This window comes from Podarcis cretensis (assembly GCF_951804945.1).
Source record: "Podarcis cretensis genome assembly, chromosome: 5".
Lineage (NCBI taxonomy): Eukaryota > Metazoa > Chordata > Lepidosauria > Squamata > Lacertidae > Podarcis > Podarcis cretensis.
In genome coordinates this window covers 42,074,054-42,099,383 of record NC_137174.1, presented here as the reverse complement: position 1 = coordinate 42,099,383, position 25,330 = coordinate 42,074,054, and the positions used below count along the sequence as shown (strand labels likewise).

The 25,330-nt window shown below is 42.9% G+C and overlaps 1 protein-coding gene across 1 annotated transcript; it reads left to right on the top strand.

Moving 5' to 3' along the window:
• The first annotated feature begins 1,435 nt into the window (after nucleotides 1-1,435).
• GLRX3 (glutaredoxin 3) lies at nucleotides 1,436-22,320 on the top strand. Its single transcript, XM_079977372.1, has 11 exons — nucleotides 1,436-1,594; nucleotides 3,514-3,622; nucleotides 9,465-9,539; nucleotides 10,182-10,383; nucleotides 14,326-14,498; nucleotides 14,584-14,645; nucleotides 15,887-15,944; nucleotides 17,276-17,328; nucleotides 18,443-18,482; nucleotides 18,566-18,658; nucleotides 22,047-22,320. Exons 1-11 carry the CDS (start codon nucleotides 1,512-1,514, stop codon nucleotides 22,095-22,097), a joined length of 999 nt encoding a protein of 332 aa, XP_079833498.1. The 5' UTR covers nucleotides 1,436-1,511; the 3' UTR covers nucleotides 22,098-22,320.
• The last annotated feature ends 3,010 nt before the right edge of the window (nucleotides 22,321-25,330 follow it).

Sequence of the window (25,330 nt, the reverse complement as noted above, 5' to 3'; positions counted from 1 at the left end):
TGTTCAAGACAGTCAACTTGCCTGTGCTTGAGCAGGAGCTAATATTAAGTCTCTGCTCTTCTTTTACAAAGCATTGGACCTTTTACTCATCACAAATGGCAGGAAGAACAGAATTGTATCTTCATTCCCCTAAACAACACAGCCATGTTATGCTGAACATAGGATCAAACTACACAGCTGTATTCTTTCAGCACAACCCTATGGAGGTTATCTTGAAAGGCAGGAAGTCCCACTTTCATGTAAATACGGGGTTTGCAGACTTGTACATGCTTACCTTGGAAGTGACTGAAATCAGTGTCATTTATTTCTGTGTTATGCATAGGATTGAGGTGCAGTTTATATTGGATATAGCAGGCATACTTATGAGTAAGTTTGAAAAGGAGGTTTGACTGTATGCATTTTTTTGGGTAATATTTACAATAGCTTAAAGCCTTACTGAAAGGAGTATCAAATTGTTAAGTATGTCCCAATGAGCTGGGGTGCTGAAATTTGTGGTACATGTTTTGAAGGTGTCCAAATAATAATAATAATAATAATAATAATAATAATAATAATGGACTCTTGCACAACAATCCTTTCAAAATGGGGGGTGAGGGGCTATTGGTGCATCCCAAATACTGTAGTCAAGCTACCAGTACTTCTGCATTAGCTAGAAAAATTAAATTTGGTACAGTACGGTATTGCAAACAGAACTAGATATCGAAATGACCAGAAAATGCTACAAAGAAGGCAATTGTATGTCTCTGTGTATTGAGGCCAGGAGATGCCCCGTCTCTCATTTTCTAATTTAACCTTGAAATTTCTTACTTGCCCCACATCCCCATACGAAGTAGTGGACCCATTAGTTTGTAGGAGGGCAGGGTGGTGTGGTGGGGGCGGGAATAGGCTTCAGGGAGTGAAATTATGGTCAAGTTACTTCCATGACACAGAAAGTGGAAACATCATTCACTCTCTGTCACAAGCAAAGTTATTATAAAATCCTGAACAGTGGAATGGATGTACCCATCAATTCATATAGGAGCTGCCTGCACAGCGTGTTCTCCATTGCATCTGGTCTAGGTGGACCAAGATCTGAGTCGGTGTTGGGCAGTTTCCTACGTTCTTCAGACTGGCTGGGTGTGGGTGTGTGCACACAACTGCAAACATGGATAGATCCCGTGCACCAACATTAAAAGTCCCAGTAAAGTTTTAGTGGCATTTGCCTCTAAGCTATGCACTGCCTTAAGAACAAGGCGCGTTGGCTACACCTGCATAAGAGTTGTGGGCAGGCCGCTTTGGAACCGCTGGGCTTCATTTGTCGCTAAGCCGCATGCGCGAGATTTCAGCAAGCGTTCCCGAGGCTGAATCGGCGAGTGAGGGGAAAAAAACAAAACAACAACAACCCTAGAGCATGCGCAGTGAGGCCGCCTTAGCGGAGGCGATAGGCTAGTAGGCGACATGTGCGTTTAGCACCTCCCAGTCCCCCTCCCTCCCTCCCTCGCTTGGCGGCGGCGCCGAGATCAGCACCAGCCATGGCGGCGGAAGGAGGAGCGGCAGCTCTGGCAGAAGCGGCGTCCGCCGACCAGTTCCGCGATCTGCTGCAGCAGCCGGGAAGGTACGTTGTTGCTGCCGCCGCTGCCTCCCCCGGCTTCCAAGCTCGGCTCCGAGGCTGGCAAACAACCGCAGCCGAAAGCGGGTGCAGCAGCAGCAGCAGCAGCGCCCGCTGCCAGGCCGCCGCTCCGTATTCACACGTTCACTTGATGCGGGTGTCCATTCCGACGTTTTGGGCCGCTGAGCCGAATGGGGGCTTTCTCTCCAGCCAGCGTTGCTAGGAGTTCAGCCATCGTTATCCCGCCTTGTGCCCTCCCCTTACCCTTCTCACGATCGAGAAGGTTGAAGGGTGGCAAGAGTTCTTCTCCTGTGTGGGGATAAAGAAGGCTTGAAAGTCTTACTTCTGAGTAGACGGGCTTCGGGGGTCGTGCTCAACGCCACCGTAGTCCTTCTGAGTAAGACGCCTAAAGTAGGCTTAATTTGTGCGCAGTTTTACTTCCTAGAAGTGTGCGCTTATAGGGTCCAGTCCATAATCGTGTGAAATATAAAAGCGCCTCTTGAGGACACGTGTGTATGGGGGCGGGGGCGGGAGCATGGTCTTGGCTTCCCCACAGGACAGAAGTTAAGGAGCAGGTCAGATCACATAAATGACACTGCACCAGACTTAAGTGCTGGTACTTTTTTTTAAAGGGATCTGCACACTTTTCCTGCTGTATGAGTGTCTTTGCAGGCTATAACTTTATAGTATTAGAATGTTGCCCCTTTTTTACTATCCTGCTGAGTAGTAAAGGTGAGATAAAAGTTCTGCAGCTGGCTTCCTTTGTGTGCTGAATACAGTGGAGGGCTAAATTGCTAGGTTGCTGCTCTGCCAGCTCAATCCACTTGCCATCATGTATTTCTGGTTTGCCTGTGGCTATGAGACTAGTGTTTAAAACACAAGGTTGATACACATGTATTGGAGAGATTTACACACCCAACCAGGAGGGAAAGATGCCCCCGCCCTGTGATTGGGATTTCTCTTTCTCAAATAAAGGGGATTTAAAAACACTATGGATTTCTGCTAGCATGACCTGTGAAAAAGACCAAGAGTGTTGGAAAAGAAAGCCCTAGTTGTTACCAACTTTTCTCTGTGGAACCTCTATAGGACTGTTATTTATCCATCCCATGGAATGATGATGGGGTATAATGGATTAACGTGGGGTGAATTAACAGGTTCAGTTTGTACCTTCTAGTGTGGTTCTACAGGGAATTGCTAGGTTGGAAGTCTTCGCTATGCAATCTCCCACTGAGGGGCAACACATCATGGTTGTAAAATACCTGGAATATGTAAATGGGATATGTGGCAGTGAGTGAGAGTTAAATTTGGATCACTGCCTTGAGTAGAACCAGAAGGCAAGCCACGGGGACCATTGGTTTGCCATATACTGTGATATGAGCAATCCTTGTGGCTGTGTACCAACTGTCTTCTCCCATTGTAGCAGAGGTGAGCAAACCAGTAACTTTTCAGTTCACCCTAGTTTCCCATTTTGTCTGAACCAGGAAACTATGGTTAACGGCTTTGTTCCAAAGCCAGGATATTAAGCCATGGTTTGAAATTGTCTTAAAACATTCTAATGCAATCAGAGGCAGCTAACTATAGTTTCCAGCTTCTGTTTAACAGAAAATTTCCTCCCTGTCTCTGCTTGCTTGTGTAAAGGAAGATGTGCACACAGCTTGTTCATATCTTGGCTTAGAGAACAATCTAAATGCAGCCATGGAGTCAGATCGTTGGTCTGTTTGGCCAACTAATCTCAATTTTGACTGGAAGTGGTTCTCCAGGGTCTCAGGGAGAGAGAACCCTTTTCTGTCCTCTTCCCAAGATCTTTTCATGTGAGATAACTAGTGATTAAAGCTAGAACCTTTTGCCGTGACTCTGATTGCTTTTATTTTACATTGTTTTGTTGGCATCTGACCTCTCTGTTTTCCCTGTTTATTTCATCACAGGTCTTTAGTGGTGGTTCATTTTTGGGCCCCATGGGCTCCTCAGTGTGTTCAAATGAACAATGTCATGGCTGAGCTAGCAAAGGAGCATCTACAGGTTGCATTTGTGAAAGTAAGTTGAATCTGCTTTTGATTTAACATGAATGCTTGCTGTGTGCATACTGGGAAAAGGTGGAAGCGTAACTACTCTAGCTGCTCCTCCATTGCTTAAAAACTTGGAACTTGGCAACTTGGGTCTATTGTGGCTTTGCAATTGCCTTGCTATTCTCTTTCCTTAGTAGTACAGTGGTACCTCAGGTTACAGACACTTCAGGTTACAGACTCCGCTAACCCAGAACTAGTACCTCAGGTTAAGAACTTTGCTTCAGTATGAGAACAGAAATCGCGTGGCGGCGGCAGTGGGAGGCCCCATTAGCTAAAGTGGTACCTCAGGTTAAGAACAGTTTCAGGTTAAGAATGGACCTCCAGAACGAATTAAGTTCTTAACTTGAGGTACCACTGTAAGTGTTATAGACTCTTCTATTCCCTTACTTTAAAACTACAATAACTTATTAAAGCTAATTGGTGACAGCGTCAAGAGTAGGGGCAATGCTTAGCAGCCTAGGAAATGCCACAGTCTGTAAAATTATCTCATGAAAGTCAGTGGGAGGTGATTGAAAGAAATGTATTTTCAATGGGGAGGTGCATGCATAGAATTATAGGCTTGTAGAGTTGGAAGGGACCCTGAGGATTAACTAGTCCAACCCCCTGCGATGCAGGAATATGCAGCTGCCCCACACGGGGGTCGAACCTGTACCCTTGGTCTTATCAATACCATACTCTGAGCTGCACGCGCACACACACACACACACACACACACACACACTCTTATGCCCTGTGATCGAAGCTCCTACTAGGTGTGGAAAGCAAATCTGGACCTGGAGAGTGGGGCCTGTGCCTTGATGCTGATGGTGGTATGAATGATGGGGAGAGGAGAAATCTCCACAGTATGTGAGGAGGGAGAGAACCTCTCCTTACTTCAATGCTGTGGTCTTTGGTTGCCTTAGAAAACGCTGAGATGGCGCTTACTTTCTGGTGAAAGCATGGACTCAGTGGTTGTTTGCAAGCATCAGTATAAAAACAGGAGGTAGTGTTCTGTAATAAGGAAAGCTGATAGAAAGAGGTCTGGTGAGACATAAGTAGTCTATGGCTAAGATCTGAGGGTGGAAGCAGGTCTAAGAGGCTTGGTATTCAAAATGTTGACATGAAATAGCCATCCAAATCTTTGATTGCCAAGTATCCAGCTATAATGCTAATACTCTTTTTTTCTCATTTAGTTACGTGAGCTAGCACTTTTAATACAACTCCCAGTAGCTTTTTTTCCCTGTAATGCAATTGACTAAATCCTGATCTTCTTATCTGAGGGATTTAAGAGAGTAATACTACTCTTTAAAAAAGTCCCCCCCCCCTTGTGTGATTAGATGTAATGATGCTGCTGGTTGGGTAAATAGATATTCTCTTAATTTGTGTTTTAGCTACTGATTTCACCTAACAAAGATACGTAAGTTTTTGGGTTTGCATAATTATGTATGGTGGCTGTCTTCCTATGGTAGATTGAAATCTGGATTTGTGTAATAATACTTGTATGTCCCAGAACCAGCACTCTGGTAGGTAGGAAAAGAAAAATGCACTAGTTACAAGTGCTGTTCATCAACCCTTCATTAGTAGTTTGGATTAAAACACCCCTATCGTGCTGAAAAACAAACATTAAACTTTTGTGTCAGTATTCCTCAGCTCCATGCTTTAGGAATTCCTCAAACCATGATGAGGTGTCAATTGCCATGTGGCCTACCCTATTAATTAACCCCAACCCCTCTGCTCATGGAAATATCTTTGCAAGATACCTCGTTAAGGGTTGTCCTGAGCAACTGTGTCACTGGCCTGCTTCATTGTAGTTGACCGTTGACTTCAACTAATGTGAGACACAAGCTTGTCCCTGTGTATGACCAGTTGATTTGCTTGCCCACCAACTCCTCACAGTGCTTTGTGCCATATGAAAATGTTACAGTGGTTGAACTGTTAGTACCATTCAAAGGGAAGACCCAGGGTTCAAATCCCTAGTCAGCTATGAACTTCACTGGGTGACCTTGGGCCAGTCATCACCTCTCAGCCTAATGTACGTCACAGGATTGTTGTGGGCTTTAAATGAGGAGGGGGAGAGCCATGTATAACACTCCAGTCTCATTGGAGAAATAGTTGGGATACAAATGCAATAAACAATAATAATGATAGTTTACGCCCAGAAATTGAAATTGGCCCAGTTTGCATGTCACATTGAAACCGTAGTTAAAAACAAACTGTGGGAATGTGTATGTTGCTGAGAAGTTCCTACTTCTTTGCTGGGAAACAAGCAAAGGTCCGGACTGTTTTGCAATCTGAACTCAAGACTCATGGCTTATTTCTTTCCAAGCAAAACCACCAGCGGTACCCAAGATTTGCTCTTGGCCTGCTTCTTGTGATTTGTCTCCTGGCGGTGTGGCATCTGCAGGAACAGGAAAGTAGTGGAATTAAACATTTCCAGCAGTGCACACTAGCACAAGGTGTGTTTATATTAAACTACAGGTCGTTTTTAACTGTGGTGTAATGTGTTGTGTGAACTGGGCCATTAAGATGCCCCACCATGACACTTAGAACATAAATACCTGTGACCGCAGTGTTTCAGCCAAACAGCTTTGGTCTTGATGTATAATATGGAACAGAACTCTGCATTATTGTACTAGTAGTTCTTGTAGTTGAGTAATGTGTCGTTAAGTCACTATTGGTAACAGTTAGCTACAGTAAGTAAAGTCCCATCATTGTGCAAGTCTATAATTGTATTGCCTGAAGTCAAATTAATTATAAAATTAATACGTTTGCGTGGTAGCGATTAACTGAAAATAGATGGGGCTTTCAGTGAGTTACAATGAGGAAAGATGAAACATGAAAGTACAACATCAATTATGCTAAACAGAAAAGAGAAAAGAAAGCTTATTGTCCTTGTTTGCCAGAGATGTAGCTGATTTGCCTTCTGTAGCTCTGCCACCTCAGAATGGCTAGCTACATCTGTGGCATGTAACCTTTTATTGTAGTAAGAGTTCTTTTGTTTTTTTTTAAATGCATTAAAATACTATAGAAACCACACCACAAGTAGTCCTAAACAAAGTGAGGGCAAAAAAACATAAATAAAAGTCTGCCTTCTTGCTGCTGTTGTTAAATTTACTGCCTGCCCTCCATCAGCAGGTCGTGTTACAACAATTTAAAATTCAGTATTGAAAACAATGAAAACAAATTTCAATCACAAGAATAGTAAAGGTAAAGGACCCCTGACAGTTAGATCCAGTCGTGAACGACTCTGGGGTTGTGGTGCTCATCTTGCTTTACTGGCCGAGGGAGCCGACATTTGTCCGAAGACAGTTTTTCTGGGTCATGTGGCCAGCATGACTAAGCCACTTCTGGTGAAACCAGAGCAGCGCAAGGAAACGCCGTTTACCTTCCCGCCGGAGCGGTACCTATTTATCTACTTGCACTTTGACGTGCTTTTGAACTGCTAGGTTGGCAGGAGCAGGGACTGAGCAACGGGCGCTCACCCCATCACAGGGATTCGAACTTCCGACCTTCCGATTGGCAAGTCCTAGGCTCAGTGGTTTAGATGACAGCACCACCTGCATCCTGAAATGCTCACCAAGTTTCAAAGCCAGGGTGAAGAGGTGCATCTTCAGCATTTGCTGAAAACTGTATAATGAACTTCTGGAGAGAAGGAATTCCATCAGTTAAAGGCTGCCACCACAGAGAACCGTACCTAAGATGTTGTTGAGGAGCTTTCAAACATTGATCCCACATATATACTGAGTTGATTCAGTTATGTTGGGATGGAGTTTGTCATGAGCACCTGGACACTTGAGTCACCTCTAGGTGCCACTGAAATAAGCAGAGATGCTTACCGTAAGAGTCAAACGGCTAGGCACAGGAAAACCTGCACAATAATGTTCCATTTCCCTAATAGTAGGAAATATTAAAGCTTTATGATCTAACAACAGAAGGGTGGGAAATTGATCCTGCTCCATGTCCTGATCATACAAACATAAAAAATTAGCTGGAATTGCTATCTTTCCACAGTCAAGGTTGTTTTCTTTGTTTTAATTGCACCTTAAGTAATACGCTTTACAGTGGTACCTCGGGTTACATACGCTTCAGGTTACATACGCTTCAGGTTACAGACCCCGCTAACCCAGAAATATTACCTCAGGTTAAGAACTTTGCTTCAGGATGAGAACAGAAATCGTGCTCCGGCGGCACTGCAGCAGCAGGAGGCCCCATTAGCTAAAGTGGTGCTTCAGGTTAAGAACAGTTTCAGGTTAAGTACGGACCTCTGGAACGAATTAAGTACTTAACCTGAGGTACCACTGTATTGAAAATTTGCATCGGCGTGTACTGATTTTTTGTAGTTTCAGGATAAAGTGCAAGATGTCAATGTGACTTTGGTCTCCTAATTTATCTCTTTTTACCCCTAATGTCTCATTACCCTTTATCTTCACAACAGATAGTCACCGGGTTTTCTTTAAAGTTCAAGTAGCTCATTCCGTCTTGCTGTTTCCACTTACAAATCGCCATGTATGCGTGACATGAAATTCACTTGGTTTAAGACAGCTTAAATGTTGATAGGCCTCCCAAATGCTGTGAATCTCCAACAATGAAGAACATGAGAAGAGCCAGTACATCTAGACCAGCTTCCTGTTCTCACAGTGGTCAGCTAGATGCCTATGGGGAGCCTAGAAGCCAAGAGCTGAGTGCAATAGCACTCTCGTCTCCTGCATTTTCCAGCAACGGGTATGCAGAAGCATATGTCCTCCCAAAGAGAGCCTTTGTTCTAAGGGCATAGGAACATAGAAAGCTGCCTTACACTGAGTCAGACCCTTGATCTAGCTAACTCAGTATTATCCACATTTTCTGGCGACGGCTCTACGGGATTTTAGGCTGGGTTCTCTCCTTGTCCTACCTGGAGATGCTGAGGATTGGACCCTGGGGCTTGCTGCATGGAAATCAGATGAGCTGTGACCCTTCCCCAGCTCAGAAACCCCAGTGAATACTGTGTTTAAAAGATATCTGTTTTAGGATATCCACAAAACTCATTGGGGATATCGGCATTCACATGCTAATGTCAACATTCACCAATATTTCAGGCATTCACACATGTATATCACATGCCAGAATTAATGTGCTCTTAAGCAAACTACCCTGTCTGCCTCCCGTTTCCCAACAGTCATATAGTCCTTTATAGTTGGATCATATGTGTCTCCTGTGTCTGTAAATGGAAATGTATTTGATATTTGCATTTTCTACAATTTTGTATTTGATGATCTGTTTAGGTTTCAGGTCAGTAGTATACTAATATCTAGCAGTCTTGCAAGAGTTAAAAACAAAAATTTAGCAGGCATCAATAGTTTATTGAAGAAATACTCCTTTTTTGCTTCATAATTTGCAGAAGGCTGCAAATGTCAGTCATGATGTACTGCCTCTTGAAATTAGTCAATAGAGCAAACAGCAAGAATTGCTGTGGGCAGAAAATAAGCACTGTAATCATGACATAACTGGGGTCAGTGATTTATGGATTTCAATATAGTAGTAGCTGCATATGATTGAAAATTTACTAGGTCACTAGTGCACCAAAATTTTTATTCACAGCCTCCAGGCATCTTTTGAAATGTGCAACAAAATAAAAACCTCTGAACCTGTTTTGACACTGCAGGCTCAGTGGATGACAAGCCTTCCCTGTGAGTTTCATTTAAATGCAAATGTGTCACAAACTTTTGCACTGAAATCCTTTTGAAACATTTAACATGACTAAAAGAACAGTGTAGACAAGATCAGCCAGCACAATCTAAACTATAAATAAGAGCTTGGAAACAAAAGATGTTTTATGTTTGTTTGTTTTTAAGCTGGAAGCTGAAGCAGTTCCCGAAGTGTCTGAAAAATATGAAATTACTTCAGTCCCAACATTCTTGTTTTTTAAGGTAAGCCTTTTTTTAGCTTGCTTACTTTCATGGATGCTTATGATGTTCTCTGTTCTCAGTGCTGGTGTGATACTTTGTTCAGAGGTAACATTTGATTAATTTAGGAATGCTGGGAATTGCATTCGTCTTAGCCATGTGGTGAAGGCCTATTTCAAAAAATTTGAAGCTACCCTACGCTGTAACTTGCAGAAACATTTTTTTGAGAAATACATTCTGCATCACCAGACAGTTCCTGAATTTGAAACCTTTTAACACTGTTGGATAGTGATGTGGAGATGACTATTGATTGGTTCCTAAGCTTGTTGTGGTGATCCGTCCAAAATCCTTTTGGCAGGTAATGATATTGTTAAAGCGAGTTCTAACGCAGAGCTTGGGTTAGTTAACCTACTACACGTTCTGGCCATGTGTGTGCTCCCTTTAGTTGTGTTAGCCCTATAGAAATGAGATTGTACACCAGTAGCACTCAGTGGATTTCTCTGGGGGCTTTTAACCTGCTTTGACTTGAATCCTACAAAATAACGCTTGTATATGGTCTAACGAGAGAGAGAGAGAGAGTATGTGTGTTCAAATTCCAGTAGCTTTTTAAAGACTGTGCTTGTGAAGTTCATAATGTTTGCCCAAACTGCTGTTCTCTGTTGGTAGAATTCCCAAAAAATTGACCGATTAGACGGTGCTCATGCACCAGAACTGACCAAGAAAGTCCAGCGCCACGCCTCCAGCTCGACCATTCCGCCTGGCTCTAATGACAATGTGAAAGAAGACCTGAATGTGCGACTCCAGAAACTGACAAATGCTGCACCTTGCATGCTGTTTATGAAGGGAACACCTCAGGAGCCTCGTTGTGGTAGGAATTGTCTTGAATTTCTATTTTATTCAGCAGGGCTAGATACCTAAGGAGTATCTAATGATATTATATCTTACTCTTTCTATCTGAGTGGCTGCTATTCTTGTCACCATTGTTGGTCCACCCTTTGCAACAAATGGAACTGTTGTCCTAGGCTCCAGAGGGGATAAGTCGATTGAGATAGTGCTGTTCCCCTTCAAGGCTGCCTTGCACCCCATTAGCTGCAGCCACACTATAGCCTTTGTATTGGCCCACCATCTTGTTAGGTTCCGAAAAGTAGAATATGGTTGCTAGGTCAACAGTTGGTTAGGCCAGAGGTTTAGGGCCTTAGAGTGGAGTTGGAATGGAGATGGATGGAGAATAACGGTGATGCAAATATAGGTTTCCACTGTGTCCAGGGCACCTAGTCCAGCCATGAATGAGTTGAGGCTTAAAGCCACAGTCATCAAGCCAGAGCACTGTTCTCAAACTTTTTTTGTGCTTGGGTCCAGTTTAACTTTTTCTGTTTTCTGCCTCCTCCCCTTCAACAATCTATTTGTCAGTGTGCAGAGATCCTCGCATGCACCATGTTGCTCTGTAAGAATAGCTGTGTGCTAATTGAACAATGAAATTAAAAGGGGAGTAGAACAGGACATGTCTTAAAACCGTGCAGAGGGAGATGCTTTAAGCCAGCAGCAGATTTTCAGGGTCAAATGACAGAGTAGTTGCCCTCAGAAGCTCAAGGTGGATCACTGAGGTCCATTGCACAAGCATCAGTCTGAGCAATACATACCATAAGAGACATAGCGTAAGCATTTGTTTAGGGATGTCAGTTAGCAGCCTATAAGAAAACATTTCAGAATCACTTCTTGTTAACATCCATTGGTGAAAATTAATTGACATTCCATCACTGAACCTGTCGGGTTAGTGATTTTGTTAAAGGACAGATTGACATTTAGGTGGTATAACCCAAGAATAAAATTTTTGATTCCTTGAGCCAATTCAATTACTGAATCTTCTTTTTCTTTTTTTTCCCTGGAAATGGCTCTAATTATGGAATGTACTATCTTTTCATTACAAATAATGTTCATATACCACTTTATAAAAGAAAAATGAACTAAATTGAAATAATGGAGATCAAGGTATGACAAATGGATTCCTAGGCCCTGGTAACTCATTATACATTTTTTGGTTCTCTCCCTGCAAGCTTATAAGCAAACAGAGTCCCAGCAAGGCAAGGGCATCATCTTCCTGAAGTTGTCATCGAATTCTCAGAATGCAAACAATGCCCTAGTTAGGTTCCCCCCCTTCGCTCTGAGACATAAAAATTCACCCTACTGTATGGGGTTGCAGATGGAGCAGTGGCTTCAGGTTTGAAGCTTGCATCTTAATATGGCTCTATGGAGAGCTTTAATATTTCTCATGTACAGATGTTTTCATGTGACATGGTGCATACGTAAGCACCACAGTACGATACTGTGCTTATGCGGTTTGGTACCGGCTGCACATGCACCGTATGCATATAAGAGGGAGAAGCTGAGCTATTTGCGATGTGTTAACGCAGTGCAGCATGCAAGTCCACCAGTCCAGGGGGGTGGGAGGAGAGTGTGTCTCTAGCAAGGTAGATATATTTCACAATCTCAGGGGTCTTTTGAGGGCAATTGCTGGTTGCAGTGGGCAGCAAGTTCCAAAAGCTGGTGTGATTTGCATGTAATCTGGGAGGATCAGAATTAGTGCAAAGTACTAAGGCTGAAGATAACATTGCTGCTCTCCTTTGCAGTTCTATAATAAATTGAATATATATAGTTCCCCCCACCTTGGGCTTAGAGAGACATTTGTCGTGACTGGGCTATATATCCATACACACCTCACTAGCCAATGCCGTTCATAATATGTGCCACAACTAACACAATAGTAAGCCAGTCCTTATTTCCTCAAGTGGACTGCTAGGACAGCTGTGTTCTAGGGGAAGGGGCTAACCTGTGGTGGCCCCCATGTTGCTGGGGCCCTGTCAGCCGTAGCCAGCACTGTCCGAGGCTCTGGGTGTTGTAGTCCGATAATGTACAGAGTGCCACAGCTGAGTGGCCCCAGGCTTAGGGTAAGAAAGCAGCCCCTTGGCCTTTTACTGGAGTTCAGCCGCCTCGACTTGCAATGCAGCTCCAGGAGCGGCTCAGCCAGGAGCTTCTGCACACCGCATCTTGTGCAGAAGAGGTTCCTGATGGATGGTGTCCAGGCTAATTTTCATACTAATAGCAGGTTGTCGATTGCAACGGAGCGTAATTGGATCTTGGTGTGGAATCAGAAATCCTTGTTATGTCCCGCATTTCGCCACTTCCTACGGAAAGCCAATTCATAATAATGTTAAATGAGGTCTATCCCCTTGGCTCTGTGCTCACGGGCTTGTTGCTTGCTTACATCATTAGTATTATAATTGTACTTAGCTTCCTATCACCGGCAGCGCAGCGTCCGCACCACTCTTCAAGCGGCCTGTGTGTTCACGTACGCGCACTTCAGCGGCGCTTTCATTAGCTCTTGCGTTGCTCAGATGGTGTTTGCTCAGAAAGTCAGCCTAAACCTTTTGTTATGGGAATAAAGCAGTGTTGGCACTTTATCCCTAAGCATAACATTTCCAGTCTGCTACTTTAACCCTTAAAAATGAACCGCCACCAATCAATCTTTCTCGTCTGCATGGAGTTGCCTACAGCTAAAATGAAGCGCTCTCTTTCTCTCTCCTTCTCTCAGCCTCTTACAGTAGAAACGAGTTAATATATTGGCAGCAGAATAACCATCAGCAATCAGCCTGTAGCTGTTTACTAATGAACTCCCAGATGAATGGCGGGTTGGTGGTAGTGGGGGGAAGTGGAATTCGGGATTCTTGTTTCACTCCAGGCTGTACAAGAACTTAATGCTTCAGTTGTGGAAGAAAAGCAACTTAGATGCCATATAAATAAATGCTACTTGCTCATGGCTCAAAATGCAGATCATGGAGGACCTGGAGCTACAGCACATATCAAAAGTAATGGATGAATTTGTGAGATGGAAAATCATGTAAAGGTTCCTTTTGTCTGTATGTGCCTGAAACTTTTTAAAATTTGTTGCTTTAAATCCCATTTATTAGAACCTTTTGAAAATTGGTGTGAGGTGTTTCAGGTCTCACCAGGTAGAGCTACTTTAATTTATATACTGGATATTTAGTTGTCTGTGGAAGATAATTTTTCTTTAGGAAAGGATTTTAAAACAGCAGAAAAATATGCCAAACTTGATATGGGTTGTGGTTTCAAAACTGATATTTATGCAGGTTTATTACACTGATATTTATGCAAGTTGCTAATTAAGGAGTTAGGTTAACGTTGTTTTTCTGAAATTTGTGTGGTTGAAATATTTCTATGTGGAGAAAAATTGTGCAGACTTACAGATTTGGGACATGCAGTGCTTCAAACAGTTCAAATATCAAAATTTCGTATTATAGTTAGTAAAAGGTAGATTTTGTTCAGAAATTGAACTATGATTTATTTGGAAATTAATTCTATTTAAGCTGATAGGACTAATGCCAACTCCCTATAAGTTGAATCTGCATTCTTGAAAGTGGTTTTTTTTTAAAGGGGATTGAAGCAATATTCATTATGTTGTAAATATATCTACCTAAATATTAAAATAAGAGCCTTGGTTGGATCAAAGCATTACATTTATCTGCATGTGCATTTGGGTTTGATTTTGCCTAAACTGGACAACACACTTCAAAACAGAGCAAGCAGCAGGACAAGCTCTGTAAACTCAGCTCTGTAGTTTTTGCTAGGGTATGCAATTTGGATAAACATTGTCTTCCTTTGAGATTTACCTTTTTTGTGGGGGCAGCAACACGTTAATATAAGCTATAATGTAGACACTAGACCACAGTTTTGGGTAAAATTAAAGCCTTGTTAAGGTCTGTGCTTTTCTTTTTCTTTTCTCCGTAACCTCCAGGCTTCAGCAGACAAATAGTGGAGATTCTTAACAAACATAACATTGCGTATAGCAGCTTCGATATATTTTCTGATGAAGAAGTACGTCAGGGCCTGAAAACCTACTCCAGCTGGCCTACTTACCCACAGTTATATGTAGCTGGGGAACTTATAGGCGGGCTGGACATTGTTAAGGTAAGAAAACAAAAGATCTGCATTTTCAGTAACATAATTTTAAAATAGTGTTTGGTTTATGAATTTGAAATAATTTTCTTTTCAGGAGCTTGAGGCTTCTGGAGAGCTGGAGACAACCTGTCCAAAGGCACATAAAATAGAAGACAGGTATGATACATTTTACCTTTTTTAAAAAAAATATTGCGAAGGAAAATCACATATTCCATTAATGATCTCCCCGTTAAAATTATTGCTGTGTAGGATTACTGTGTGTAGTACACAGAATTCTGTGCCTTATGGTTTTCATTCTCCTTCATTTTCCTTGCCCATCTGCTGCACAACAGCCCTGTAGAGCTGCCAGCCAGATCTTGCTACCTGATATTTGCTGCCACCTCACCTTTTTTTGGGTCACCTTCAGCCCCAAAAGCAAAGGGGTAAAACTGGCGATATTTTATTTTTTGTTAAATTGTCTCATCCTGTACCAGCATGCCTCTCAACTCCAGCCAATCCCTTGCAATTTACACAGAGTGCAATCCAGCCCTCTGCTTCTCCCCAATAATAGGGCAAATTCCTGACTTTGTCCAAACTGGTCTTAGACTTCCAATAATATGCAACCCAAAGTGATCTAGGTGTGTGGGGATTCCTGAATCCCGACGGTGGCAGTTGCACACTGATTCCACTAGTCTAGTTGTGAAACTTGGTTAGAAATAAAACGTCGGGAGGAAAGCAGGCAACAGGTCAAGCAGAATACACAATAACCTTGTTGGGGACTCGGAAACTACAACTAATCCAGCCTATGTCTGCTAGACTGGTGACTGGGAGTGGCCTCCGGGACTGTTTAACATTGGTTCCCACTACATTGGCTCCCAGTACGTTTCTAAGCACAATTCAAAGTATTGGTGCTGACCTTTAAAGCCCTAAACGGCCTCGGCCCTGTGTACCTGAAGGAGCATCTCCACCCCCATCATTCTGCCCAGACACTTAGGTCCAGCTCTGAAGGCCTTCTGGTGGTTCCCTCACTGTGAAACGTGAAGTTACAGGGAACCTGGCAGAGGGCCTTCTTGGTAGTGGCACCTGCCCTGTGGAACAACCCTTCCATCAGATGTCAAGGATATAAGTAACTATACAACCTTTAGAAGACATCTGAAGGCAGCCCTGGGAAGGGAAGTTTTTAATGTTTGATGTTTTATTGTGGCATAACACAGAGGGGCAGCCAATAATGATAATGATAGTGATAATCATAACAACGACTGTTACAATTATTATGATTATTATTAACCAGAGCACTGTGGCTCTTAAACCAGACAATTTTTTAGGCTAAATTCCTCTTTCGCCTTTTTTTACCCAGGTAAAAAAATCCTTTAAGACTGTTCTACTTTATCTGTATTTCCCCCTGCCTCTTGTTTTAGGCTTAAAGACCTGATAAACAAAGCTTCTGTGATGCTCTTTATGAAAGGAAATAAGCAGGTAAGGCTCTTGGAAATGCTTTTAGTGCTTAAAATCCTTTAGGCCAGCTGTCCCCAGCCTAGTAGCATCCAGATGTTTTGGAGTATAGCTCCTATAAACCCCAGCCAGTGTAGCCAGTAGTTGGGGATGATGGGAGCTGTCGTTTTAAAACATCTGGAGTGCACCTGGCTGTGAAAGATCATAAACGTAAGAACACAAGTTGAGCCCTGCTGGATTGGAAGACGTTTCATCTAGTCCAGCATTCTGTTCTCAAGGCGGCCAACCAGATGCCTGTTCAGAACCATACTCCCTCTGATAATGGAGGTAATGTAGTGATCATATGTGGGTGCCGTGGGTTTTACACAGCAAGCCGACAGCTGCTGCAAGTAGGGAATGAAGAAAATACTTAATTTCACTCCTTCAGCACGGCTTTCTAGAGCAATTTCTAGAGCACGAAAACATAGAAGGTTTTAAAAAAGGATATGTTTTAACAGCATGTTAAAATAATACATTGAAGGCTTAGGAGCCATAAAGATACCTTTGCCTGGGGCTGAAATGATAAACAGTGTTGGCACCAGGTTCCACCAATGGGGTGCCACAACAGAACAATCTCTTCTTCCTCTTCTCCTGACACCTTAGCTCAGAGGGTAGAATGGGACATTTCACTTCTAACTTCCCTGCGTGGTCATATATAGATGTGTACATGGGTATACAACCACAGTCCGTGTGAACCATGAGGGGCACTGGCAACTGCGTCGTCATTGTGACAGCTGCAAAAAGCGCAGCCCTAATTATGCAATATGAGGAATGGGTTGCTATGGGAAATTTTTGCTCGAGCAGATGTTGATGGCAAATATAATTCATTCCCTGAGAATTCCTAAGGAGCTGGTAAAGTAGCCACATGTTTCGGTTTCTGATGATGAAGTGCAGGGGTGTGGAACCCCTTATTTATATCCCACCTTTTTCTTCAAGGCTTTCAAGGTGGTGTACATGATTATCCATTTAATCCCCACAACAACCCGGTGAAGCAGGGTAGGCTGAGAGGCGGTGACTGGCCCAAAGTCATGGCCAAGTGGGGATGTGAACCCTGCTCTCCCAGGTCCTAGTCCAACACTCTAACCACTACACTCCGCCACACTGACCTCAGTTTCCATTACCTCCATCTAGCGTGGCCAGCAATCGGCCCAGTACAACATCTTGAGAGCCACAGGTTCCTCATCCTTAGTGTAGCGAAGGTGGAAAATAAAAATGTTGTGTATAAATGTGCTTCAGACACTTACTTGGGATTGCTACATGCCACATACATGCAGTGGAACGTAATGCACGTCAGAGTTTTTTTTTTCTTATTGCAGATGGCGAAGTGTGGATTCAGCAAGCAAATTCTAGAAATTTTAAACGGTACCGGGTATGTAAATATTTTTCTGCCTTGAATCTGTTCTTAAAGTAAGAGCACAGATATATAGGAACAGTGCTGCTAGATCAGACGAAAGGGCCGTCACTTCCAGCATTCTGTTCTCTCAGTGGTCAACCAGAAACCTTTGAAAAGTCCACAAGCAGCACCGCAGCACAGCAGCAGTCTCCATTCGCAACAGTCTGTATTCAGTGGCACAGTGTTTCTGATACTGGAAGTACTGCCCCAGCCACCAAGACACATCCATAACCCCTTTTTAAACCATCCAAGTTGGTGGCTATTACTACAATATTGTAATAGCAAATGTCGTAGCACCTCTGAACTGTGTGAGGAAATGCTTCCTTTTGCCTGAGAGGTGCTACCTTGGCTGCTTTGCAGTGTGCCTCTACAGAAGCTGATCTTAGGAACATGTTGCATGTTAGTGTTAGGTGATCAGGGTCTCCCTTTGGTTCACCTCTAGCCTTCCCCTCAGCCTCTCCCCCACAGCATCTGCAAATGGTGGAGCTGACCTATGTCATAGAAGCATAAAATAATAGAATTGTAGAGTTGGAAGGGACCACGAGGGTCATCTAGTCCAACCTCCTGCAGTGCAGGAATCTTTTGCCCAACGTGGGGCTCGAAACCACGACCTTGAGATTAAGAGTCTCGTGCTCTACCAACTGAGCTATTCCTTGCCCAGTTAACTTCCATTTGCATAAATGGATTGGCCTGTGTAGATTATCTGCTAGTCTTCAGTAAATATTTCTCTCTTTTATTAGGATATTTCACCAAATATATAGTATATTTTTCCTCTTCCCTCCCTGTCCCCTTTCCCTTGTGTGTCGTTTTTCTTTAAAATTGTGAGTATTGTGGGCAGGGACTGTCTTGTTTTAATTGATTGTAATGTAAGCCACTCCGGGAGCCTTTTTTGGCCGAAGGGTGGGCTACAAATTCTCTAAATAAACAAATATATCACTACAGTATTGCAATGTCTTGCATTTTACTCTTGAAATACAGTCGCTGGGATCACGTTTACACTGATAAATAAGCGATAGAAATTAGAGTAGCTGAGTGAATATTCCTGGCCTGTATAATAAAACCCTTTTTTATATTATTCTTTTTTTTTTAGTGTTGATTATGAAACGTTTGATATATTGGAGGATGAAGAGGTACGTTGTTTGCTTGCGCTTTTCCTGTCATCATCTTTAAAAACTGCACCGTGGAAGGCTGACCAAGCATTTATTCTCTTTAGGTGCGGCAAGGATTAAAAAAGTATTCAAACTGGCCAACCTACCCCCAGTTGTATGTGAAAGGGGAACTCGTCGGAGGCCTGGATATTGTGAAGGTAAGCAAAGACCTAATAGTTGGCAGGTGTGTGTAATCTTCATTCTTAAAAAAAGGTCTTCCTAAATTTTGTTCTCATTTATATTGGACATGTTTTTATTGTTAGTCGCTCTTCGAACTGGTGGTGTTTCCTTCTTACATCCTTAAACAGCAAACACCATCACTTTGAAGAGTCATTAGCCAATAAAAACATGTCTTGGTCCAGGATACCCAAAGAACCATCAATTTCCATATCAGCTTACCTGCTCCTTTCTCTTGTGTCATAGCTGTGGCTGAGCCCTGGTCAGTTGGGTTGAGATCACAGCCATAACTAGTTGCACCCAGAACATAAGGAGAGGCCTGATGGATCAAGCCAAGGGCCCATCTATCCCATCATCCTGTTCTGACTGTGGCTAACCGGATGCCAGTGAGAGGCCCTCATCAGAACCTCACTGCAGCATCACTTGCCCCACCTGTGATTCCCATCAACTAATATTCAGATGCATGCTGTCTCTGACAATGGATGTAAAGACACAGTCCACTGTGGCTAGCAGCCATTCATTATCTTGCTCTGTGAGATCGGTTGAACTCCACTGTCCCCCTATTTTTTTTGCCGGCAGGTCAAAAAAGCATTTTTATTCTGGCAAACATTTAACCTGCCTTGGTTGGTGCCTTTTTTACATCCTTTAGAAACAATCCTAGTTGTTCAGAGGTTTTAACACAGCAGCCATAAATGCTATGTGATTTTTTTATTATTGTTGTAAGGTGCCCTACACAATGCAAACCCATCGGAAGGGCAGCGTTTAAATTTCCAAAGTAAATCTCTCTATTATTATGCATTCCTCCCTGCCCAGCTACCTCTAGACTGATCTGTCTCTGCGTTTTCTCTGCATTTTGAGTTTTCTTATTCCTTGTTTGAGCATCTCTCCCCTTTGTTCAGCCGTGGTGAGATGACACACACACACACACACATCCACCCCCCCCTTTTTCTGATCCTTTTTTTTGTTTTGAGACTGAGTGACTTAGTTGGTTTTTCCTGTGACTCTCATCATTAGCTTAATATATTGGTGAAAGGAGCCCTAAATCTCCAGTGTGCAACTAAGTTGCCTGCTAGTGTAGCACTGAAATGTATTTTCTTGACAGCAGTCACTTACCTTCCTGTAAGAACCATTTCGCCCCTGTGGGTGCATTTACAGCTTTTCATTTGGTTCTCAGTTTTAGTTTTTTGACGTTGTGTTTTCTTGAGTAAGGTGATGACATTTTGCCTAGCAAACTGTCTCTCATTCCTGAGAAAAGGTAAGGCTTTATTGTGTGCTTTCTTGAAAAGGCCCTAAGCAACAAAAATAGATCTGCATTTGTTAACTGCATCTTCTGATATATATTTTTGTGTGTGTGTGCAACAGAATAAGCGCAGGCTTCTAAACCCAAATACTCTTGAGCCTATTCTTGTCTTGAATGTTTTATAGCCAATACCATAGGCACTGTAACTCCCGGGAAGACAGAATCAATAAATCTCATTAGGTTTTAAAAAGAAGTTGGTATTACGTTGCTCATGTATCCATTTTTTTTTTAAAAAAACCCCACACATTTATTTCTCGGAGTAGTGCATTAAAGGGTTCTTTTTATATAGTGGAAATTAGTCATGTTAATCTGCCTTTTTAGAGGGCATTGAATAAATTGAAGTTGACAAAATGTTGTTTAAAGTTAAGTTTAGTTATTTTAGATGTTTTCCTAGGTCAGCATCATTCTCTCATTCCCCCCCCCAAAAAATATAACTGTTAATAAAAAGTACATAAAGAAATCTATTTTATTATGCCCAGTTAAAGAACCTATTTTTAATCTATTAACCTGCCCAAACTTTTTCTGTTGATCTTACTAAGATTATATTTTTTATTTTTTATTTCTGGTATTTGCCTGCCGAATAATAGATCTAAGTCCCCCCAAAAACTTCTTAGTAAGAAGAATACCAAAAAAAAATCATAAAAACATTTGAAACATAAAAGTTCTGGTAGAGAAAGGCCTAAAACCAAATTCTCAGTATAATTTAAGATACACTATATGGTCAGTGGAATAAAAGTTGAGATTTTAAGATGACAGCTTCTAAAAGCCTGGGAGAATAAATTGTTCATTTTAAACATTTTATTGGTGTTATATGTTAATAATAATCATCTATTGGACTTGTTAGTCCGTGGTTACCCAGAGGCCTCCAAGTAACAACATATTTGAAAACATGAATAAATAAATAAATTCATGGTATAATATATTTATACTAAATTTACATACCATAAACACAGAACAACCACCATGACAAACCAACCATAATGATGGTTTTATATATATTTATTTTTAATTAGCTGGTGTGTTTTAGTCATATTTTACATATAAGTGGACTTGCACACCCCATGGAGAATTTTCTTTGAGCAACTGGTCTAAAAAAATCCTAAAGAAAAATAAAGAAAAAGTCATTTACCTGGAACCAAAAAGACCATAAAGAAGGCAGCAGGTGAGCTTTTCTTGGGAGGCTATTTCTCAGTGGGGGTGGGCTCTGCTTCACTTCACTTGGTGGTGCATTTTGAGAAGGGGCTCTTAAAGAGGAGAAGGTGATCTCTCAGGTAACCTGGTCCAAAGGAATGGCGACACTTTGCTTTTTCAAAGCATAGCTAAGACCAAAACTGTTTGCTTCACTCTTCCCTCCCCAATTCCCAGCAGTAGAAATATCTAAAACAATGATGGCATCCTGCTTGTTCTGTTTTGCTAAATGCCACAAGGAAGAGGCATTGGGCCAATACCTTTGGTGGCAGCCATTCCTTGGCACTGTGCAAACTTGGATTAACATGGTGTGCTTTCCATGTTGAGAAAAATAACAAATCTCTCCCTGCTTATCACGCTTGCCCAGATTCTAGAGAGCACGTTAAGAGAGAGGATGTATACTGAGCAAAGCCTCATTCTAGAGCTAGCTAAAGGTCACAGAGATGCCCTTCTGCCATGCGCTTGCCCTGTGGTCCGTCGATCAGACAGCTGACACCTCCCTCATCTGCTACGCCTGCCCCATTCTAAGGAGTCTGCAGGGGTGACTGCTCACTGCTGCAGCTGGGGCAACTGTAATTATCTTCTGCAGTCTCTTCTCTGGTCTTCTGGCTTCTACCAGAGAGATGGTTACCAGTTGTGGGACTGGTAGGTCCATAGATGACCAACTTCTAAAGCAACAGAAGTCTTTGGGTATCTCACTGTCCTCTTGTTAGATATGCAGTAATGTAGCTGCATGCAAAACAACAAAATCGCTTGATTAGGGATAATGGGAGTTGGAGTCTTGAGGGCACCAGGTTGAGGAAAGCTGAATTACAGGCTAACTAGAGTTATTTTGGTGACACCAGCCTCTGAATGCTTCCTCCCCTTTTTTCTGTTTCCAGGAACTAAAAGAAACTGGTGAATTGGCGTCTACCCTGAAAGGAGAAAATTAATGCATCACAAGGACACGTTAATGAAGACCAATGAAATATAAAATATTTGATTGTTCGTTGCACTGGAACAATTCACGATTTGCCGGAAGGAATAGAATGCCGGTTTCTGATTTCCTGCTCATGCTTCGCAAGGCCATACTACAGGTGTATGTAATTGTAGGTTTTCACCCTAAATGTAAAGCCGTAAGCATCTTCAAATTGAATTAAAGTTGGAAGCCAACAATGCCTGTGGTGTTCTTGCATACTTTTCATTTTTCCTCCTGCACACAAAATTGTTCAGCATTTGTAAAATACTTGTGGACCTCACTCACGTCTCCTGTGGCTCATTGATCCTTTCTGTTGGGCTCAGAGTATCCTGGGATTTTTGAACCCACACTTGGATTCAGAAACCAGCCTCAGAAGAAGCTGCTATCCAGCATGCTGTTGTTTGAGCTGCATCTCTTTGGACCTTCTTCAAATAAGTGGCAGCAAATAGAGCAGGAGTGGGAAGCACCTATGGCCCTACAGATGTTGCCGAACTAGCAACTTTCATCAGCCCCATTCAGCATGACCAGAGGCCATGGATGATGGGAGTTGTAGTCTGGCAACAGCTGGGAGGTTGCACATTCCCCACTCGAGATAGAGCATTGGCATAGGAACCAGTTCAAGGAGGTTAACCTGGGAAGATTATGAGATGAAGTAGATTGTATTGCCCACTACAGCAGTTGATGGATACTTCCTGAAGCAATGGACTAAGGCAGGACTAGCTAATCTAGTGCCCTTCAGATGATGCTGGGCTGCAACACACATCCTCCCTTAGCATTGGCCATATTGCCTAGGGCCTCTTACTAGCCAAGGAATGTACACGGCTGATAGTTAACTCTTTATTCTCAAAGATAACAGTGTTTCTACAGCTCTGGATACCAATCTTGTGTCTAGGCAGCTATTCCCAGGTTGGTATTGTATGCAGCAATTGCCACTCCTCCACCAGTTTAGGTACCTCTCATTGAAGCGCTGCACACATGCAGCCGGACATTACGCCCATGTGGCAACTTCCACTGCTCATCCCTTTTCAGTCCCCTCCTGGTTCTGGGAGACAGTGGTGCAAGAGAGGCTGGGGAAGCACATGGCCCTTCACTACCGTAATTTGGCTCTTCCTTTTCTTCTGACCCATTCTGTGCTCCACCCTCCACCTTTGAAGTGTCCCCTGCCTTTGGTTCATGCCTCCTGGCTAGTACAGTTCCCCACAAATCACTGACTCGCTCTCCAGAGTCAAGACTCCAGCCCTTCTTCCCCAGTGCACACTTGTCAGCGTCCTGCCAGTCCCTGACACTATAATCTATCTCCCTTCTCCTCTTACCTCCATGGAGTTCCTCAAATGCAATCTCTCATTCTGCTACACCCACAGAGAATGCCCTCCCCAGGGCCACACACAAGCTTTAGAGAATGGTGCAACTACAAAGAGGTCCCCTCTCTGCTGATGTTAACACCCATGAGGGTCTGTAGGGAAGAAGGTGGTCTGGGGTATTTGCAGCCAAAGTCATTTAATGCTTTAAACATTAGCATGGACACCTTTAATTAGGCCTGGAAATGAACTGGCAACTAGGGCAGGTGTTTTAAAATGGGTTATGTGAGTTTTGAATGGAATCCCAGTCAATAATCTGACTGTTGGATAAGACATCTGTCTCTGCAGTCATAATAACCTGGAAACTACTGTTGCCATGGTAGTCAATTAAAACATAAATAAATCCAAAAGCCACAGTAGAGTAATAATCTTTTATTAAGATCAGCTAAATTGCCACAAAACAGTTAATGCTGACAGTGTGAGTGCTGGTGCAATTCCAAACTCTGTAACCACCTCTCTAGCTGCTTGAATACTTAAAGGTAAAGGTAAAGGTACCCCTGCCCATACGGGCCAGTCTTGACAGACTCTGGGGTTGTGCGCCCATCTCACTTAAGAGGCCAGGGGCCAGCGCTGTCCGGAGACACTTCCGGGTCACGTGGCCAGCGTGACATCGCTGCTCTGGCGAGCCAGAGTCGCACACGGAAACGCCGTTTACCTTCCCGCTGGTAAGCGGTCCCTATTTATCTACTTGCACCCGGAGGTGCTTTCGAACTGCTAGGTTGGCAGGCGCTGGGACCGAGCAGCGGGAGCGCACCCCGCCGCAGGGATTTGAACCGCCGACCTTTCGATCGGCAAATCCTAGGCGCTGAGGCTTTAACCCACAGCGTCCCCCGCTTGAATACTTACTGATGGTCAATTAATGATCATCACCAAATCTGGGCAAGCCCCTCTAAAAGCAAAGGTGGTCCAAGCATTGTTAGAAGTGTGGGTATCAGATTTATCATGCTAAGTACAGGGAAGCACACTGTGGCAATGACTATGCTGCTAATTCGGCCTTTCCCAATCTGGGTAATTTGGATTCCATCTCCCATCAGCTAGCTCAGCAAGTCAGTGATAACTGGAGTCAAATTCCAAAACATCTAGATGGCAAACTGTTGGGGAAACCTGCCTTAAAGAGATATGTTTGACCTCCAGCTAATGGCTGAAGAGACTTTTTTTAAAAAAAAGTGAGGGGTAAAAGTCTTGTATCCAAGAACAGCAAGGACTCAAGTCTTTACCCCTGTCCCCACCAAACTCAGGGGCTTTTTTTGTGTGTGTGTGGGTTCATACTGACAAATCTTTCCCCCCAAAATTTATTCCGTGCTTCAGTCTGAGACCTCATTCATCTACTCTAGCAGTTTCCCCATAAAAGCTGTATTTTCCTTTTCCTACAAGCACACAGAAACCTTACAGGATATTCATTGCATTACATATTCTTGAATGCAAGTGTGAGCCATCTTCTTTTAAGCTTTCTTGTCTTAAATTTTATACTGATTTATTTGTAAAATGCTGGACAAGATATAGGTGCCTGTCTTTCTAGCGTAATAAGTAAAGCACAACACAGATGCTATACAGATGGGGAAAAAGTCTCTGTGGTGGGGGCTGTCAGGTTGAGACAATGCCTGAACAGGTCTCAAAGCTCAGGCACAACATAGACATTATAATTAAGCAAAACCAAGAAGCAGGGTGAAATTTACCTATAAATATTGCAGAGCTGGAAAAAGTTTGTGTGTATGTGTGCCTAAAATATTGAATGTTAAAAAAACCAAATGAGCCTCCCATATAGAAATAATAGGAGCTAACTGGCCCTGTGGGTTAAACCACAGAGCCTAGGACTTGCAGATCAGAAGGTCGGTGGTTCCAATCACCG

Excerpts from the sequence above, each read along its gene's own strand:
- GLRX3 (XM_079977372.1), top strand. The coding sequence starts at position 1,512 with ATGGCGGCGGAAGGAGGAGCGGCAGCTCTGGCAGAAGCGGCGTCCGCC. Across the intron at positions 1,595-3,513 it reads CTGCTGCAGCAGCCGGGAAG|GTCTTTAGTGGTGGTTCATT; the intron begins GTACGTTGTTGC and ends ATTTCATCACAG. Across the intron at positions 14,499-14,583 it reads GCGGGCTGGACATTGTTAAG|GAGCTTGAGGCTTCTGGAGA; the intron begins GTAAGAAAACAA and ends TTTTCTTTTCAG.